The sequence below is a fragment of the Clinocottus analis genome, unplaced genomic scaffold (assembly GCF_023055335.1).
Source record: "Clinocottus analis isolate CAN_PGR_092001 unplaced genomic scaffold, fCliAna1.0.p SCAF_7, whole genome shotgun sequence".
In the NCBI taxonomy this organism is placed as follows: Eukaryota; Metazoa; Chordata; class Actinopteri; order Perciformes; family Cottidae; genus Clinocottus; species Clinocottus analis.
In genome coordinates, this window is record NW_027176229.1 from 188,919 (window position 1) to 202,748 (window position 13,830).

General features: G+C 41.3%; 1 protein-coding gene across 2 annotated transcripts in view; it reads left to right on the forward strand.

Moving 5' to 3' along the window:
• dmrt1 (doublesex and mab-3 related transcription factor 1) overlaps positions 1-13,830 on the forward strand; it is a 29,253-nt gene that overhangs the window by 10,023 nt on the left and 5,400 nt on the right. The window contains exon 4 of one of the 2 annotated variants that reach the window (XM_068604669.1): positions 1,748-1,931. In XM_068604669.1, coding sequence (XP_068460770.1) covers positions 1,748-1,931 — 184 coding nt within the window. The remainder of the gene's footprint in view (positions 1-1,747; positions 1,932-13,830) is intronic. The other variant, XM_068604670.1, reaches the window with a different exon arrangement.

Sequence of the window (13,830 nt, forward strand, 5' to 3'; positions counted from 1 at the left end):
GATCGTTTGCGTCTCCCTTCTGGATGACATCATGGAGGTCGGGAGAGACAATCTATGATTGGTCGGGGACCATCTTGTAGTTTGACTTGGATGTCTTTTTAATGGGTAATGCTCATATTGATGGATAGAAAAGGGGATAAGAATATGGATCGAATGGTTAAACAACTCTGAAAAACTACAATTTATAGTTAGAATAGTAATTGCCTTATCATTGGGAAAGGTTTGGCATCAAATTGTCTATGTGGGTCTGCCTGCGATCGCTCGATGAGAAGCAACTTTCACTGGGACAGTTTTGTTTGTCGCCGTGTGTGTCCTGTAAGCTTATAGTGCACTTTCAAGACTCCAGTCCAATCTCTATTGTATTTTTCACGGCCTAATACAAGAGCAGAGTGTAGCTTAAATAACAGTTTATAAAGCTGTCGCAGAGTTGATGGTGTGGACAATGCGGGTGACATATTACAGGCTGACAGAAATCAAATTCCATAAAAGTGAAATTGAAAACCCTCCGTGAGGCGGCCTTGCTGCTGAGCAGACAGCTCGTTTTAAAGTTTTCAGAGGACTTAAGAAAGCCAGCGCTTCGTGTTGCAGACCATTTTTAGAACAAGCCACGGACGTGTGAACTCAAACTACTAATTCTCTTGTCATATAATATTTTATCTCAGTATTTCTTCCTGAAGTGTTGCCTGTGAAGATCTGATGGCTGATTTTGAGGATTGTACCATTAAACACAAGTGAAAGGGGCCATTGATGAATAGTGTTCATCTTGTGTTTAAAAATTCTGTAGTTCATATGGTTTATAAAAGAAGATGGGAAGGAAAAAAAAACTTTAGTTGCTCAAATTAAATCCTGATTTGGCCCTGCAAATATATTTTTTCAAAACTTAAAGAACAAAGTAACATATAAAGTCACAGACTCACTGCAGGAGTTGGAACTTGTTATATTTTGTTGACCTTTGACAGATCTTAAAGCCAGAAGGCTTTAAAAGTCCTGGCTCCAGCATCCGTCACTCACTGTCCACCTTCTGCTGTCTAAGCTGAAGCAAAGATGGCGTCATTACATCTAAGAAGCTTTCTTTCCTTGATTTTCTCCTCTGCTGTGATATTGATACGACACCATATGACACACACCAACAGCAAATGATGTAACACAGAAGAGCTTTCCCTCCCATCTTGAACAGAGAATGAAATGTTATTATGAAAATAAATTGGCGTCACTGTGATTTTGTGAGAATAATAGCAAACATTTTCTTCTTCCAGCTTCAAAAATGCAAAGATTAGTTACTTTTCTCTGTTGTTTGAAGTATTTATTATAAATTTGTTGACCGTTGATCATATAAAACAAAAAATCTAGTGTTTTATAAATTATGTCATGACATTTTGTATGCTTAACAATTGATTAAGAAATGCAGATTAGTTGATAAAATATTAGTTTCAGTTGTGAAATAGCCAAAGATTGAGTTACCAAAACCTTTGTATTTCAGCACCCAGTTGGCGGTGCTTTTATACAAGTTAATCTCTGATTCTTCTTCTCCGAAGCAGTCGCAGTGTTCATCGAAAGGAACCACGTGATCTACCCCAGTAAGAGGAGAAGCTCAATCGCAGGACTGAAAACCCTGAAGTTACCTCACTAACCCCGAATCCCTCTTCGCAGTACAGCCCTTTAGGAATCTGACGATGAGGATGTCCATGAAATACTCGCTGCATATTGAGGCAAATGTTTCTCCTTTTTTGTGTTGTCTCGTATGAAGCAGATGCCTCATGCTGAGAGCCGCCTGTCCGGCCACAACATGTCTTCTCAGTACCGCATGCATTCCTACTACCCAGCAGCCACCTACCTGAGCCAAGGCCTGGGCTCCCCCAGCTGCGTGCCGCCCCTCTTCAGCCTGGACGACAACAACAACAACATCAACTGCTCTGAGGCCATGGCAGCCTGTGAGTGACACACTGAAACACACACACACACACACACACACACACATCACAAGCCCCATAAAGCTTTACCCAGATTTTATCAACTGTGTGGTTAAGTACATTCAAGGGAGGATTGCACTCGAGTCAAGAGCGCCATAAAATTTGTAAGATGAATTTCATCTAAAGTGAAGCCTTTTCACTTTTACTGTACTTTTTTTTACTTCAAATGCAAAAAAAGTGTAGCTTAAAGACCACAACTGTGTGCAGCGGCTCTGTCTCAATTTCCATAACCAAGTTTACTTTTATCTTTTGGAGGAGAGAAAGTTTGAACATTGACACTCAGCTATTCAGCCTCACCCACTTGTCCCTGATTTGAAGCCGTCACAGAAAACGTAATGCATTTTAAAACAACCACAAAACTGCTAAAGACCTGACACTGCAGCTCTGTTGTGTTGTTGTTGTCGTTGTGTTTAAAGATGACGTAGATCTGATCTCTGCCACTCTGCACCAACTATCTGAGATTGGCATCTCAGCTGAGCACGGCTGCCTGGTTGCTATGAATGGGGGTAAATCAGATTGTGCGCGTTGCTTAATACGTTCAATAAAGTATTTGTGGAACTCTGCGAGGAATGTGCGTCACTGCACGATGAGAGTGAGATAGGAGAGGAAGATCCTGCACATCGCAAGACGCTGATTGGCATGCCGGTTCAAACTGAACAATACTGGGAATTATTATGTGTCATGTTTTAGTTTTAGTGCACCTCAGGAAGGACGAGGGGACACACTGTGGGACACTTATTCTGTCCGTCTTTGGTGCATTCACTGGGTGCATTTAGAGGTCCGTTTCAAAAGTGTTATCCATATTGTCACTCATGAGTTGCAGATATGGGGGAATCTCACAGTCTTGTGTGGTATGGTTCGGAAGTTCTGTGTAGTTTGCTTTAGTTATTATTTTGAAACGGGTCAAAATTGGCTAAAGAAGAGAAATCTCAATTTTCAAATCGCAGTTGCAAAGTTGAGTCAAACCGTGTGAGTGAGATTGTTGTTTATGTAAGAAAAGAAAAAGGTCTGTAGGTGATGCCGCCTCATGATAGCTACTCAAAGTAAGAAGCACCAGTTTTAAAGGGACAGTACGTGGGATATGGCGACATCTAGCAGTGAATAGCGCTCAGCTCACTTCTCCCTTTCAGAGACTGTAATGTGAGCCGCCGTTGGTCTCGCTCTGGTCCTCCTGACCACGATTAAACTACTTCAGGACCAACGGAGGTCGGGCGCCTGCCGATACCCAATTGTTTTTGCGCCTTTGGGGCTCATGTTGCTGTCAGAGGATGTGTTGCTCGAGCACACGTCTGGTTTGTCCGTTCTCGGCTGCTGTAGAAACAGAGAAGTGCAACACGGAGGACTCTGTGAAAAGGACCCGGTCCCTGTGTAGATACAAAGAGATCGATCCCAGTAGTTCTTAAATGATTATACACTAATGAAAATGTAGTTGTGGATTATATTCATATGAATGAATTATATTCATGCTAAATCACACTTACCCTTCACAACCTATTTGTCTGGGGTTGTTATATTATTGTTGTTTTAATACTCAACTACATACAATACTATTTATGTAAGGTCATATATTTAAGATTCCAGTTTATGATGAATATTGGTACTTTTGATGTGTTGTTTTCGAGATATTTGAAAAAAACGGTTTCTTCATTCGAAGATTGACCTTATTTACTGATTATGTGCAGTAAGCTTATTAAAGATATGTTGTGACCTTGTACATACACCTCAAGGTCATCCACTTAAATGGTGTCCATGAAAAACCCAGCACCAAGTGAAACACCTCGCCGGGGGGTTTCACTTTAATTCCAGCCCCCTCGACACATTCAGGTGTGACTCTTGTTGTCATTAACAGCTCGTTGTGGTGTCACTGCGGTTTGTCTTGAAGGGTTGTGATGGACAGATGACGGGTTTCATTTTCTACTCTGTTTGGAATTAACTGAGAGGGAAGAAAATTATCTTTTAACCTTTTGGAAACCGTGCACGAAAATCCTCCTGCACCAATTTTCAGTCCCAGCATGCCCCATTGAGACAATTTTTTTGCATAAAATACGGAATTTTTCTATTTTTTAACTGAACAACAGTTTTTTGACTGAAACTCCTTTCTAACAGACCAAGACTTTGTTTTATTGTGATTTTTGTTGCAGATTCTGATTCTTTAGGTGCTAATCTTTCCAAAAAGGTGTCTTATTGACGCTCCAGGAGGCTTTTTTGGGGAATCTGGTTCATATCATGCTGGATGTTCATAGTTACGATCAAAATATCTTTTAAAAGTGATTTTTTGCACATATATTTTCCCAAGACTTTGCTGAACAAAGACATACAATAAACACAAGTATTGGAAATCATTTGGGGTTCCTACAACGACTCAAACAGGGAAAAAGAGGTCCAGAGACAAAATTGGTTGCACAGTTTTGTTTCTTTTAAAAACATGAATCAAAATACCGTCCAGCACGAAACTAGAACAAAAAGGTGATTTTTTGGGGGGGGGAATTAAAATAGGAAGTTGCTTTCTCTAAGAACAATGATTTGTGTATATTATTACTCATTTATGAAGGACATGGGGGACGAGTGTCATGAGCACAACGTCAACATCCTTCTTTCGGTGAAACCGACTGCCGACACCACCAGCATCACAAACCTAAAGAGCCCCCCGCATCTTCTGCATTCGTTCCTGACTTTCACCTGTACGTTTCCTGTAGGGTCTCCATGCTCCATTACAAGGAGTGAACGCTCTCCGCGGGACCACCCACAGAGAGCGTTCACTCCACAACACCAGAGAAACAAAGCACCAAAATCAGTGTTTTTTTCTCTGGCTTGTGAACCTTTAGAAAGGACACAATATTTACTTGCAACCCCTCGTCACAAGTTGCATAATCTTGTGAAGTTGTATTCTAAATATATATATTTTATTCTTTTCGTTCTGAGAAAGTCGAAGAAAAATCAGCAGGGAGAGAAACTTACCTGTGAAGGACCATCTTTTTTGTTTTCCAGTTTTTGGTCTGACTGGATATGATTTGACTGATAATTAAGTCTCTATGGTGGATTGTCCCTCTTACATCTATATTGTAAAACACGTCAAAATGATTAAAACAACATCGAGAACAACTTGGAGACACTGCAGGATAACACATTAAAAAAATAATACTTTTGAATAATACATATTTTTTATAAATTAAAATATCTTTTGAGCATTGAAGGCTACTTTTATCCTGCATTTCATAAGAAAAAGGCACGCTGGAGAAAATAGAAATAGCTTCTTATCCGGAGCTGACGGAGGAGGCTTGTTGGAGGTTTTTATTCAGCATTGTATCGCCAGAGTGTCTCAACATTTGGTGTCTAATTGGTGCAACCACTATCCATTTCTCTGTGTGTGTGTGTGTGTGTGTGTGTGTGTGTGTGTGTGTGTGTGTGTGTGTGTGTGTGTGTGTGTGTGTGTGTGGTATCTAAACAGGAGGCTTCCACAGTCCTTCCCCTTGTCTGAGGAGTTTTGTGCCTTTCTCCAGTCTCACGTCTGTGTCCTTGATGTTGTTCCAGTTCATATCTTATCTGCGGGGTTATAAGCATGTTGTTCCTGTGAGCTTCACATAATTAAGTCCTTTTCTGAACTAATGCGTCAGCAAAAACAAGGACCGGAGCTTTTTTTTACTTTTTGTTATCTTCTAAATTGCTTTTATTCAACGCTCAATTGAACAAAAAGCACCACATATTCTTTGTTTTCAAAGATGAAAAAAAACCTTTAGGGTCGGACTTCGGCTGCAACTAATTGTAATTTTGTTGTTATTTTGTCAATTTCTTCTTGTGATCAATCAAAAGTTCCCACAGCTCACAGTGGTGTCTTGAAAATTAAACCAATAGCCTAATTAATATTCAGTTTCCTATCCAGGAAGACTGAAATCTGAAACTATTTTCATTTAAGAAGCTTTAACAATTTAGTTTTGCTTATTTTTGTGATTATTGATCTTTGAAATAGGTTCCGATAATTATTTTAATGATCGACTAATTTTGAACTGTTTTAAAGTTGCAGCCCAGTTTCCAAAGTTATGAGAGTAATATAATATCCAGAATACACCCCGGTTGTTGATTTAATCTAATGTTTGCGCCACACCTCCTTTTAAGCTGTGAATTGTTTGTCTTCGACCGAACATGTCGTGAACCTCCGGCTCAGCCGCGAGGAGGAGATAACCGTGAGCTCTGAGCCTACCTGCCCTCCCCTCCTACCTGGCTGCCAAACAGCGGCCCGTCAGATTTATCTCCCTCCCAGGATACGGCTAATCAGTTGGCCAAATACAGAGATCCAAATAACCTTCAGGAGTGCCACGCTGTCCTTTCCCCTCCCCCTCCTCCTCCTCGCAGTCCCCCGCTGTCTCCGCAAAATTGCCTTCTGGAGTTAGTGAGCGGGAACAGTTAAGATTTACAAACAATGATGAAGCTTGTCATGCGTCTTTCTCCATCCGTCACGGCGGGCCGGGCGGAGCCGTGGGCAGAGCCGTCCCGGTGTTCTTCATAAAAGCCAGCTCGCTGTGAAATACGCCCCCGGCCGGGCCTGTTTACTGCCCCGCGCCCGGCGGCGGACCCGCCGCCGTAAATCGCAGAGCGGGGAGGTGACAGCGCAGTCCATCAAACTCCCCGCCCCACCTCGCTGCCTTCCCAACATCCCCCCCCCCCCCGTTCTCCTCCATATATATATTTATATATATATACACACACGGAGACACACACACGCTGTTTCTCCACTAACACCCGCCCCTCACTTGTTCACCAGGAGGCTCAGATGAGCTGCCCCGAAAGAGTTATGGTGGTTTCAGTCTCACAGGAGACAGCTTCCAGCCGGGAGGCAGTCGGTGTTTACTCTCTCTCTCTCTCTCTCTCTCTCTTTCTCTTTCTCTCTCTCTTTTTTTCGTGTCCTTGTCAGGATTTCAAAATTCAAAACTGCTCAAAGTTTGTCCGCACAGCAACTTTCCTTTTCACGTACTTCTTCATTTATACTAATGTCAGACCTCAGACATCGAGCGCCGCTCGCCTCGGCGCCACGTTTGTCTGTTTTGTTATATTGGTGTCAGCGCGGAGCGTACAGTAATTTAAATGCAAATCAGATTGTTGAGGTATTGCAGATGTTAATCCTGCTAATCGATAGACCTGTGTGAGCCCATTAAGTTAGAAATCCATTACTATCTTTCTAGATGATATTCTATTGATTTCTTTCTTGCTTCAATCTATACTGTACTGTACACCAAAGTGAGTTACTGCGGATAAAGTCTGGCGTTTCGGGTTCTCCGCCCTCCTCTGGGAAAAAGAGAGAGATTGCCGTCACTAAGTTTCTTTGTTTCGTGTGTAAAATGAGATTTACCTGCTTTCAGATCAGATTTCTTTCCAACACGCACACACACACACACACACACACACACACAGTTAAGGAAGTCCCTTTACACACATAAACACACTGCATGTACTTGAACACACACACTCAAGGCCACACTCATTCTGGAGATGTCTAAAGGCCTCTCACTCTTTTGGATTTATTAAACCTGAAACAAATCGGTACTTCTACCTCAAGAGGTGACCTTTTCTAAGGAAGTGCTGTTTCATGTCGTGTAGCGGCAAGAGTTCATTTCCTTTGGTCACCGACAGGCTGAACATCAGTCACCTCCCGACCCGCAGTCTCTGTCTCTGCAACTCAATACAGTGTTTTATTACTCACATCGTTACGTTATGGTATCTTAAGTATAAGAAGACTTAGCAGCTTAGTTCAGATTCAAACACATTAATGTGAATACTAGAGAGACAAAGACAATCCAAGCCGCTTTTAAATCCTAAATAATCTCTGTGTTCATTGGGATTCATGTGGCAGTCCCTACAGGAATACGTTTTCATTATACTTGTATTATTTTGTTGACATTGGACAGGAAATAGAAACACTGTTGTACACTAATCCGCTGGTTCTCTCCCTTTTGCAGAAGAGATTTATTAAACGATTCATATTCATTACAATTCATAATCAATGTTCTTTTGAATTTTCAGCTCAGACAAAATGTGTTGCTGAAAAATGACAAGTTCTCATGTGGATGACAAAGATGAGACAATGTGGCGGATAAACATATTTTAGTTTCTGGTACATTATATCATTTTTTTAATATACATTTCTCAGATAAAGTTCAATAAACAAACCCCAAAACCTTTAAAATAAGATTTTTCTTGTCGGCTAATTACTCCTTATGAAATATCCCCGACATCTGAATGCATTTAGTTTGAGGCAATGACTTGATTCAACCTGTAAGTAAGGGCCAGCAGCAGAGAAAGTGTCCCTGCTGGGGCCGCGTCGGGCCCCCCGAGGGGCCTCATTGAGCGTGGGGCTGATTGAGTGTCTCTCCTGGCTCTCGGTTACAGAGCAAAAGTCCTGTGTGGCCCTTCAGATCTCTCCCTGCTGTGCTGCTAAGTGCCCTGAAGCCTCCGGGCCCCTGGACGGGCTAAATACCAGTGTAATTGTCTGCTCAGGGCACAAGCACCGTTGTAATGTGTTGTACAACACCACCATTAACCGGGCCTGGGGCTGTGCAGACATTAAATGGCCGGGGCTGTGTAGTTTATGTCCTCTTCCTCTCTCTCACTCTCTCTTTTTCTCTCTCTCTCTCGCTCTCACACTGTCCAGCTGTGAGGGACCTGAAAGGAAATGAAACGTGATTCTATTAACTTCTGTTTTATCGGTAAAGTCCCTCCCCTTCCTTATTGTGCAAAAACATGTACAGCGTAATTAACGTCAAGGTACAAATATTTATTTTAAATCCTGTTTGAATCGTGCCATTAATTACACATTTGATGTTTGCTGATTCAAAAGATCATTTTTGCACGGAAAGAAAGTCCCAGTTTTTTCGTAGTTTGGGGTAACATTTGGGTTTGTGTGAGATATCATGAACTACATGATATCATGAACTACATGATATCTCGTCCCCACCACGGTGGTTTCCTTAGCTAGCTAAGCCAGGTAACTTTAGCCATGTTCCACATACAAACACATAAAACACCTGACGTGTTCGTAATAGAAGAACAGGAACGTTGTTGGAGTGAGAACCTCCTGCTGCAAAACACGCAGGCGTCAAAGCTTCAGCGAGAGACGTGGCTGTGTAGTCCTTTATTTAATTTACATATTTCATTGTCTTACATTGTTTTACGACACAATAGGACTTTCTTGATGTGTAATAGTATCTTTTGTATCGACAAACATCATATTTGTATTTCATGGCACAATTGAAACGTAAAAATGTACTTTTTGGGCAACAGTCAAAATCTGCAGACATTACTTCAAGCGAAAACCTTCCTATTTATATATATATATATCTATATATATATATCTATATATATATAGATATATAGATAGATATATATATCTATATATATATATCTATCTATATATCTATATCTATATATATATATATATATATATATATATATATATATGGCAATTTATAGAATTGATGTGGCTCTTTTTTCAATTAGTTAATTGAATAAAAATTGAATGCCATTAATTCCCAACAACTAAGATGAGAAGTCAAAGATAACTAGTATTTTACTTGGTTGAGAGACAATGTACATTTTAAATGTTAACTAACTGGAGAGTCTGCCTGCGGTTTTTGCTTCGCCGTAGACAAATTATTATTCACTTTAATTTAAACACACTTCCCAGACTCAGCAGTTTACTGCAGAGCATCTGATCTGTATGTAAAACGCAGACACGGAGTGGCTGTTGTTTTCCTGATGTTGGAGACAAACTCGGCCACTTGCGGTTCTCTCCTCCCTAATCGTGCTCTCGCAGTCTCTTTCCTTTGCGTTGCAGTGAGCCGCTGCTCGGCGTGGATTGACGGATGGCGGCGCTTCGGCAGCTCGCCGCCTCGGATAAACACACACGGCAGCTTTAGCACCCCGCGGGAGGCGTCCTTTATTTCCATAGCAGTATATTTCACTCCTCCTGTGTCCTTTGCTCTGGCATTTTTCTTACCCTGTCGACTCGCAATGACTCTCCGGTTCAAAACGTAATGATAGGAAAGTCCCGCACGTATCGATCGGGCCGCCTCAGCTCATTATTGCATATCCATAACTTTTCGACGAGGCGCGTCGAGAAGCCCGGGCGGTGGACTGACAGGCCATTTGGTGAGTTGATGAGGCACAGTAGCCGAAATGGAGATTTAGCACGGCGACGGGGGGCCGTGTCACGCCTCCGCGGCAGTCGTCTTCATCAGGGACAGATTGGTTAACAATGCAGGAGCAAAGGTCCCTCTCTGCTTAATTAGCCTTTGACCCCGACACCGACGCCTTCTGTCGGCCCGGCGCGCTCGTCGGCTCCACGGCAAACCAATTGAGAGCGTTTAAGTGTTTTCTGACCCCCTCGTAACGGAGCGCATAACAGACTGCATCGCTCTGAGCAATTGTCTCCACAGATCTTTATTTGCGCCGTGAAAGAATGAGAAATATGCAGAAAATTTAACTGGCACCCTACCAGTGAACTGAGGAGTCCTTATACACGACAAAGCAAACGCTATTATTTGTCTCTTTGTTTAGTCCTCCGATTAAAGTGTTTGATGTTGCTTGAAATTAGCAAGACGCTCAGGCTTCACTGCAGGCCGACGGTTAGAGCTCTGTTGCATTTGCTTTACCAGCGACAGCAATATTATTTATATATATATATATATATATATATATATATATATATATATATATATATATATATATATATATATAAAATGGAAAAGTGGAAAATGCATTTGGGAGGTTCGTAAAACCCTCGGTGGATCGAACCAAATGAAATTTTTCTCAAAAAGAAAAGTTGCTTCACATTGAAAATAAGAGCTTGGATGTTATTTTCGAGATATTTCAAGAAATGCAACTGTGTCTCTGTGACGTTTGGTTTATGCACAAAATTACATTTTAAACCAACTCGACGGCGAGCCTGTAGAGATGGCAAACGTGGTCTCCTTGGTCAGAGTGTGTGATATTCATGGTCCCCAGAGGATGTCCTGTCTCTTTAAACGTTCACCCGTCCACTGATTAGCTCGACGTGGAGTCCTTGTGGACATTCGTGGTTCATGGTGAAACATCTCCACAGCTGTTGGATGCACATTGTGCATTTATTAAGTCCTTTATTTACTGTTTTATTTCTTTAAAAGTTGGATTTCTTTACAATGAACATCACCAGCAAAATGAGAAAATTATTTTAATGACGATGATAAAACTGCAAAATAGTGAGATTGAACATGTCGGCAAAACTAAGATTAATTTGTTCTAAAATTTAAGACAACAAAGCACTTTTTTAAGGTGACGGAATGATTATTGTTTTTGTTTGATATTGACACAAAAACATTTTACGAACCTAATCTCAAACAATAAGAGTTTTGGTAGCTCAAAACCAAAATCCTCTCTTCCTTTTTTGCAAATCAATGTATATAAACATAATTTCCCGGTGCAGCTTTTGCTTAGTTAATGCAATGCACAAAAGATAACAGAAATTTGTAGGAAACCACGAATACCTCCTCTTTTTCTGCGTTTGATGCGACTTCATGCTAGAAGAATCGGACATCGGCGACGTCGTAGAAGGACTCGCAGGATTGGGAGTCGGCGATGAGCAGTGATTTGAAACTGAGGCTGAAGGTCTGCGGGTGTGAACATCAGCTGAGTGGCAGCAGCCTCCACTGTTCACTGCTCAGTATTTAAAGCCTGTCTGCTCTCTCACGGAGTTTTCTGGGCCATTAAGTCCTGCCGCCGGCCCGATGATGAGCAGCCAGACGCCCGTATGGCTTCTGCAGAGGGGAGCGTCCTCAGATGGACACCCGTGGGGGCGACTTCTTTTTTTCTTCTTTGACACAGCTCGTATCATTTTAATGGGAGCCATTTAATCCCAGGCCAACCTTGTCATGTGACAGGCCACTCTTCATTCTGAAGATTGAATTTTGGTTCCTGTGATGATAGCCTCCACTAAGTGCTCTGGTCCCCGGACAGCACCGGAGAATTATCACTGATTGTTTTGTTTTTTGGGGGGCGCTTTGTAAATTGCAGGTTGTGCATTGGACATTGTCACACTGAGTAAATTGCAGACTGTCAGGCTCGGTTGAAAGCTGCAAAGAAGTCTCGTGACGGACCTTCAGTTAAGATCACGCTGTCAAACTTTCACCCTTTTAATCTGGTTCAACGTGTTTCAAGTGTGTCGGCATAATTCATTTGAAATGGTTTTACGTGAATAAGACTGATTCATTTACTTGAAATTACTCCTAAATTGCCAATTTTAATTATTATGTTTCATACACTAAAAGGTATATGGACACCTGAGCGTTACGCCTGTATAAGATCTTTAAATATATATTTACTAATCTGCAGCTTTAACAATCTCCATTCTTCTCGGAAGTCTTTTTTGTGTGCATCTTTTAGCCTCCACGCCCTTTTTTTTTTTGGGTACGCCAGATTTTGTGGTCAAAGGAGAATTTGGGCTATAATTCAAGAATTTATATGCTTGTGATGACAAACAGAATAAACAATAACATTTTACATCTAACATGTAAACAACAAGACAATCTTTCCCCTTTTCTGTTTAATTTCCTTCAAATTTTTTGATTTTGGAGTTTGACGTTTTTTTATGGATTTTAAAACTGTTCTGCCCTTTTTACGATTAAACAATACATTTATTAACTGAGAGGATAATCTGCAGGTTAATGAAAATAATCAATTGTAGCCCTAAAATGAGTTCATTTATTCCTAAATTTGTTAATTTCTTTAATTTTGACAAGTAAACAGAAGCCATTGAAGTAATAGTAATCACACGTTGCATTAATATAGAATTATTATCAATGCAAATGTTCTTGCAACTTCAGTAACTTACGTCTCTTACAGTTTAATGCAGAATTGTGTGTGTGTGTGTGTGTGTGTGTGTGTGTGTGTGTGCGTACAGGCCTGTGTGTGTGTGTTTACTTAAGTGTTATCTACCCCTATGACCCTTGTGTACGCTGGATGAGTGTAGAGTATGAAACCCTCAGAGGGAGCTTATCCCCGCTGCATCAGACTGAATTACCGTCTCTCCTCTCACATCTGGGCTTTTGTTCCCGTCTCTGGCAGCAGCAGAAATGATTGCGCCTTCATTCACTCCCTCCCTCCCTCCTCTTAACAGGACAAGTGGGAGGTTAAAAAAAGCTTCCTTTTGTTATTCCACACAAAGACTGTTTAATAGTTTGGAAATCTTATATAGAGTGCTGAGTGACTGGGAAAAGGGCAAAAGTTCACGCAGCAGAATAAACTCTCTTTCAACATCGCCAGGAGGTTAAGTTTGTCTCGTTACGAGCTTCTTCTTTTTGCACAGTCTGAAGCAACAGGCTCTGTATGACACACGGGGAGTTATTACCACTCACTGCTTTATTATACACAGAGCGGAAATGTGTCACAACAGCTGTCAACTCAAAGACACTCATAGCTCAGCCCGCACTCTGCAGATTGAGGCTTTTGGCAGTCGTTTGGTGTCCAAAAAAGCGTAAAAAAAGTTGATAACTTCTAACTATAAGTGTGACCGGTCTGCTGGGGGTTTGACATTGCTGCTTTACTTTGGCTTTAAGTGTTTAGTTTGTACTCAAGTACTCGTACTTTACTCAAGTATTTCCATCGTACGCTACTTTATACTTTGACCTCACTTCATTTCAGGAGCACATCGTGAAACATTGATCGCTTTCTGTTTTCCTGAGCGCTCTATGAACTATGAACCATATTTAGTTTTCTACGGTTGCATCGGTTGTTGCAGCTCAAGTCCTTTCCTCTGCGGGGGATCGTGACAGCAAAGAACTTATCACGCTCTTCAGAAGTCATCACACTGGTAGCCTCGATGCAAAAAGTAAATTCA